At 37.9% G+C, this 7,119-nt stretch overlaps 1 protein-coding gene across 1 annotated transcript in view; it reads right to left on the bottom strand.

Moving 5' to 3' along the window:
- Nucleotides 1–396: 396 nt before the first annotated feature.
- The window catches only part of Tmem207 (transmembrane protein 207), a 19,537-nt gene continuing 12,814 nt past the window's right edge, over nucleotides 397–7,119 (bottom strand). Inside the window, exon 5 of the mRNA XM_028783876.1 lies at nucleotides 397–527. Within this exon, the coding sequence (XP_028639709.1) occupies nucleotides 397–527 (131 nt within the window). The remainder of the gene's footprint in view (nucleotides 528–7,119) is intronic.

Here is a 7,119-nt window from a genome sequence, read left to right as displayed (position 1 = left end):
TTAAATTATTTATTTTATACTGATTCCCTGGTATAAAAGAGAGGCTGGATGAGGATGGAGATGGCAGGGCGTCAAATAATGTAATGTGGAAGACAGTGAGAGGTCAAACTAATGCAAGTGTTTGCACCTATTTCTGCCTCCTTAAGAACTGAAATACCAATATTGTTTAGTCTAAAAGTGTAACAAAGTAGTGCTTCAGAGTCTGCTCATTCACTATTAAAACATCACAAAGGCCTGTATTTCTTCCTGCCATCCACTTCACTCTTTTGTCTGCTTGCAAGTGGTCAGACTCTATTGCAGGTCTCCAGGAATTTCAACTAAGCCAAAGAATTGTACCTAAAATTAACTGTATATACAAATATAGCTAATGTATTGTACTACCGATTTTGGATAAAATCAGTTTGCTTTTAGAATTTCTTCATATGGAGGTGGAGGACCTAATGCACCAAAACACGGAGCAGGGCACAATTCAGTGTTCTGTGTAGGAAGGCAGATTCCAGCTGTTGGATTTCCAGCCATCTCTGCACCTGGAAAAAAAAGGTGGGGGGAAGGTATCATCTCTCAGGTGACAAGCAGTGCACAGAGGAGATGAAATCTGTCCTTTCTTGGATCACTGGAGCAACAGAGATTTATTTGTGCCCTTGAGAAAAACATTTACAGCCATCTTTCTCACCACAATGATAGCTGAGTCACTATAAGGAGCAAATTTCCCAGAATGATTGGCTTACACCATTATTGATTAATCTGCCTGGAAACATTTACATTGTAGCAACTGAAACCAGACAGAAATGTTCTCTGATAGGGACCACAAATGTGATTCCTCTAAATATTAATGTTGTCTTTGCTGAAGGTCTCTTCATAGGAAAAGCAAGTGTCACTAGTAACATTTAGGATATTATCAAAGCCCCTGTGTCATGTTTAGGTTATCAAAGTGTCGTAAATACAAATAGTCCAGTGTTGCGTTGTAGTAAGTAATGAGCATGTTGAGGTAAGCTGTAACACGTTTGCACTTAAAATAAACACATAATACAGAAAAACTTTCGAATAGATGTTCTTACAACTAGATTATATATAATACAGCCATTAAACAAGCATTTCTTTTCCAAAGTCGTAACCTTGAGAGACCTTGTATTTTTTCCAGTGGCTGTCTCAGAAATCAGTATTTTCTTGAAGGACTATTTTTTTAGTCACTGAAAAAAAAGATCAATAGTAATATTTTATTGCTGTCCTTTGCATACATATTCTTTTTATCCTGTGTATTTGTCTAACTCTGAATTTCATTGACATTTTTCTATATTAGCTTTAAAGGAAACACAAGCATTCCCACATATTTACATATTGATTATATCTGCTTTTGAATTATAATGGCAAGGTCATTACTTCCCCTTGAAATGGTACAGGCTACAAAGTCAAAATTGTCACAGAGGAGGTTCACTCATCTTCCTTAAAGGCCTCAGACTTGGTAGCATCCAGAAGATTACAAAGAACATACCATAGTTACCAACAGAATCCAGAGAACTAGACATTAGCTTACTGCAGGGATTCATACGCATATTACCAAAATGATTACTCTTCATGGATTATGAAAACTGAAAGGTATAAAGTATATGTTACTTCTTGTTTCAATATTTTTTAGAATAAATTTTTAATGGACTAACCCACCTCCATGCTATTATATTTTATATTATATATTATTATATTATATTATATTATATTATATTATATTATATTATATTATATTAACTTTGCTCACTTTTCTCTTTTTTAGCAAAAAGATAAGAATAGTATCTATCTCTGTAAAAGGAACATTAGTTATCTGAAGAAAGAAACTTAGAAAAAGTTTCTTTTCTTCTGAAGAAAAAAACCAATGCATTTATAATATTTAAAATGAGCTAGGGATACAGCAAAGGGTGACTACTCTTTTGTAGCATCAAACAAGGTGACATTCTAGGACTATATAGCATAGGAACACATAGCAATTTAAGTCTGTAACATTATTTTCTTATCAATGCAACTTTACTATGTATATAATAATTTATATCATCATTATTATTAGATATGACAAAAATCACTAAGTAAAACTATAGCTTGGCCTGAGGCCAGCTAAGCTGGTGTATGCTATCAAACAGAGTTAAAGCTAATCTCTCCCTCAGTAATTACCTCCATGAGAACATGTGCATGAACGGTGGCTATTTTCCTGGTAGACTGCTGCTGCTGAAGTCAGTGCAAGTTTAGCAGTAACTTCGCCTAGGAACATTAGGCCAGTGACTTGACACATGTATTATTTATGGTAGTTTTAATTGATTTATCCTGCTGACATCAATATTGTGATCTGGGTGATATGATCCTGACAATTTGTCCCTGTGGTGAGGACATAGAATCTCTATACTACAAATTTCCCTGTTGCTTTTATGGCTCTTATGAAAACCACAGGTGTTTTACTGATAAGCTAATTAAACCAATGGTCTTAGAAAACTTTGAAACTATGGTTAAATGAAAGTTCATGTGATTAGAAGTGGCTGGAGCAGGGGGTTTATTTATTTGTTTGTGTGTGCATTTGTTTATAAGGCATGTATGGAGGTCAGAGGACAATTTGCAGATGTTACTTCTTTCCCTCCTACCTTGTAGATCCCCAGGGATTGAACTCATGTCCTCAGGCTTATCAGCAATTGTCTTTACCCAACCAAGCCATCTAAGCCTATGTTTACCTTTTAACAACTTAACTCAGTTTAAACATATTGAGAAAATCCTATAGCTTTGCCAGAAAACTGTTGGTTGAAGGACCCATTTATTATTCAATTTTGTAAGCCCCACACATTCATCAATAAATCATTATAATTAGAGTCTAGATTTTATATGTGACTGATAATAATTGCAAAATATTTGACTTGCTTTAACATATGTTTCATCTTTTCTTTCCTTCCCTCATTGGAGCACTGGGAAATGGGGAAGGAGGAACACTCATTGCCTAGCTCCCCCTTGCTTTGAACTTGTTATGTTGTCCAGACCAAGGTAGAACTTGCAATCTTCCTGCTTATGTCACCTGTAGTCCTACAGGATTACAGATAGGAATCTCCATGCTTGGCCATCTTTCCCAGTTTTATCGCTCTCTCTTCACACAGAGGAAAATCTGGAAAGACTGAATGTAAGTCATAGTTCTATGGTACACTAACTGTGAGGCTTCATCTTCAAATGCCTCCGTGTCTACATCTTCGGCAGGTTGAGAATGGTAGCAATGGTTTCTCAGAGAGCCTTCTGGGAGAACAAATGAGAGTGGAGGTATGCACACCTGTGAAATGCTGACTCATCTGCCATTAGCGAATGAAGCATGCTGTCTTTCCTTCCTAAGGTTGCATAGAGTATTTACATGTGGAATATAAACCATACAAAGAAACTCTAACAGATCTTGGAACAAAAGAATCCTGAGCCACCTACTGGGAGAAACAGTTGACTATGTGAAAGGCTATATCTATTTGTCCAGGTCTCTGCAGCCCTCCTTGCTCTTCCCAACTGAGGGCATTCACATTTAATCACTGCTGGAAAAACCAGCACTTCATTTTTGGTTTCTGAAAGAGGAATAAAAAAAATCATCTGTGAAACTGCAGGAAAAGATGGGGTTAGAGAAACTACATATAGCTGGAAGGCAGGGTACCTGGGCCATCAGCCCTAAGAGGCTAAGGCAGAGTGAGCATCCCTGGAGGGAGCAGAGTCAGAGATCCTTATCAGGAACACTTGGGACCAGTGGGGTGAGGAAGGCAAGACTCTACATAGACTTCATAGTAAACTATCAGTGTTCATTAATGAGTGGACAAACAGAGGTACAGTTGTCCCCTCCATCCCTTCTAATGAATGTTAGGCACATACTACCCCCAGACTTACCCATTTTATCAAACCTCCAATTCATTTTCCATCATAACATTAAATGCTTACTTCCTTATTAAAATGGGCTTCTATTCAGCCTTTCAGCTCAAGAACTTTACTTTCCACTAGGTCACAATTTTACCCCTACCTTTAGTGAATTATTTTTGGTGTTAATACATTGTAAAAGTCACTTGACATTACCTTTCAAATATAATCTAAACACAATAAAGCCAACAAACTAAAAATCATATATGTATGTATGGATTTTATACATATATGTGTGTGTGTGTGTGTGTGTGTGTGTAATCACTGCAATCTCTATTTCACTGTTTTACAGTCCTCACTCTACATTATGGAATGTGCTAACCATAACGGATGGGATCCTTGTCCTACCACTAGTTAAAACTTGCATGGGTTCCTTTACGATCACTGTGTGTTCTTATTCTCCACATTTGCTGGGAAGGGAGAAGAGGAAAGGGGCTGGGGAGAAGGAAATGGTTGCAAATTTTCTCTACTTTCTGCTGGATTATCAATTAGAGTCAAGCTCCCAAAACATTATTAAAATAACAGGTAACATTCTGAAGGTGACGAGGAGTTCAAATAAGGTATCATTTGGCTTCTAATTCAAGTGGTAGAAAAAAAAACACAGCTATATAACTCTAGGATTAAAGCCTGAGAGAACTGAGCAAGAACAAATGGGAAGCTGGCTCCCAGCTGATCACACTTAGGAAGACCTAAGAGGCTGAGAGCATATTGTTCCGGTTTGTAGCAGAGACGTGTTGCAGAGCTGGACACGGAAGGAAGTGTAGGGATGAGGATGACGAAGAAAGGAAAACTGCCTAGGAGAGTCTGGCTGAATATTGGAACAGGAGGTTTGCACACAGCAGAACAGAAAGGAATGGTTAAAGTCTCTATGGAATGATCTGATGACCACTAGTCTTGAGGCCTCTCCAACACCAAACTAAGATTCCTACTCCTTATCTTCTATTTCCTTAACTTCTGACCTTCTTGAATTCCTTCTATTTTCAGGCAACCCTTCCCCTGCTGAGATTCTGAATGAGTTTGCTAGGGATGCCACAGAAAAGTACCACAAGCTTTATCAGCAGAATTCTTTCCTCCTGATTCTGGAGGAGATATTCAGGATCAAGAGTCAGCAGGGCTCCTGTCTCCTGAGACTTCCCTTCTCAGCTTGCAGATGGCCATCTTCCCCTTGTGTCTTCAGAGCATCTTCCCTCCATTCTGTTTCTGTTCCTGTCTCAGTGCTAATCTCCCTTTAGAGGAATACCAGTCAGACTTCATCAAGAGCCACATTGCTTACATGATTTTAATTGAACTGGCTTTCTAAAGGCTATAACTCTAAAGACTTTCATGCACCAGTTGGCCTAACCAGTTGTCCTTGATAAGATGAACTTGGTGGATACACGACGTGGCCCACAGCAAGATATACCAGATTGATTATTTCTTCCTCTCCAGTGAATAATAAACTTCACATAGCAAGCATGGAACTACAAAGAAGACTGAGTGGACTGAGTGTCAAGGTCCCCTGTATTGGATCCAGTGACTACACAGGGAGGTGTCTGAATCTAAAATACCCCATGCAAGTTCAAAGGTCCTAGGAAAGTAATAGAATCCATTTATCGGAGCACTGAGTCAGCATAGTACTGTTTAAAGATGCCATTGCTGGACCAGGAAATGTTCCTCTCACCTGATGTGTTTGAGTAAGATCATAGGGCCCTTTCTCAGAGATAACATCTCATCAGACATTGCTATGGACTATTCTGGGAACACCTTCCCTCTATATGCCTTATAAGGATGCAGAGCCCTGTGCCTACATTTTTCTTTTTCATATTTCTAATCTAATAAATTGGCAACCCAAGCAATGTAATATTGGCAGGAAATTATATATATATATATATATATATATATATATATATATATATATGTATAAAATTGCCTATTTTATATATTTTAGTAATAGCAAAGTTCAGACAGTTCTAGCCTTTAATCATTAGTTAAAATTTTTCTCTTGGCTTTTCAATTTTGAGGGCAATGTTTGCAAGATTCTGAATGTCAAATCTTTGACCCTTATGTTAGAATAACAGAGCAATTTCAATTAATATATGCAATAAGTAGTGGTATTAAAGTGAAATAACTTTTGAAGAAATAAAATAAAGGTCCAGGAGTAACTGAGGGTTAATACATCAAATGTATTGCATTCATTAAGATGCTTCCAATGACCCACTTTCTACATCCTGTGTCCTAGGGTAGGGGAACACCCTCTATATGTCAGATATGGAAGAGAGTTAGGAGCCCTATTCTGTATTCTAGTAGTTCATCAATGTCACTCAAGCATTTTCTATCTATTTATTTCCCTTTCTTAATAGTAGATGTGTGTAAAACTCACATATACAACTTGCTGTGAGCACATCCTTCGTAGGAGATTTGGAGGTAGATATAGTTGGTTTTGTCCTTAGGTGGGTGTTTTGCAGGAACTACAAGATCAGGGAGGGCTCTCATTTCCTAGGATAGTAAATGTTTAGAAAGAAAACAGATGTGTTCAGAGTATGAATATATAATGAAATTCTCATCTAGTATGTAAATACAATGTGGGTCTAGGCTGTGAATTGTCTCACGATAATCTCTGGAATTTACTTCCTGAACTTATTAGCTAGCAATCCCTAGGATGATAGAGTTTACCACTGTCTAAATTGCTCTCCTGTATTTTGTCCTAGCAAAGAAAAACAAGAGTGCCAAAAGGCACGTCTCTAGGCCAACATTTGAATTAAAGACTGCCTTCTCAGCAAGGTGAGCACCCTCAGAAAGGCTGGGGGAGGAGCAGAAGAAGGTGGCACTGCCTTCTGCCCACTCTGAATTGGCAAGAGAAATACAGATGAGAAGAAGCAATTGACCCTCTGTCCTGCAAAATGCAGAGAAATAGAAGAGACACTGAAAGAGGGGTTAAATATTTCTTTAAAAGAACCACAACCTTTAATACTAGGCTTGGGAGAAAGGATGGATAATGGCAGGAATTCAGATCCCAAAATGCAATCTCTATTATCAGGGGTGGCCCTTTAAATATTGAAATGTTTACAAGCAGTGCTTTGTATCGTGGAGTAAGGGGACTAGGATATTAATAGTCATACCTGACTTTAAAAGCTACCTACCCCCATTTCATAGCAAAGGTCTACTAATATATTAACTAGGAGAGAGAGAGAGAGAGAGAGAGAGAGAGAGAGAGAGAGAGAGAGAGAGAGAGAG

The sequence above is a fragment of the Grammomys surdaster genome, unplaced genomic scaffold (assembly GCF_004785775.1).
Source record: "Grammomys surdaster isolate TR1022 unplaced genomic scaffold, NIH_TR_1.0 1166, whole genome shotgun sequence".
Lineage (NCBI taxonomy): Eukaryota > Metazoa > Chordata > Mammalia > Rodentia > Muridae > Grammomys > Grammomys surdaster.
The sequence above is the reverse complement of the archived record's forward strand: the minus strand, read 5'-3'. Positions and strand labels throughout refer to the sequence as shown.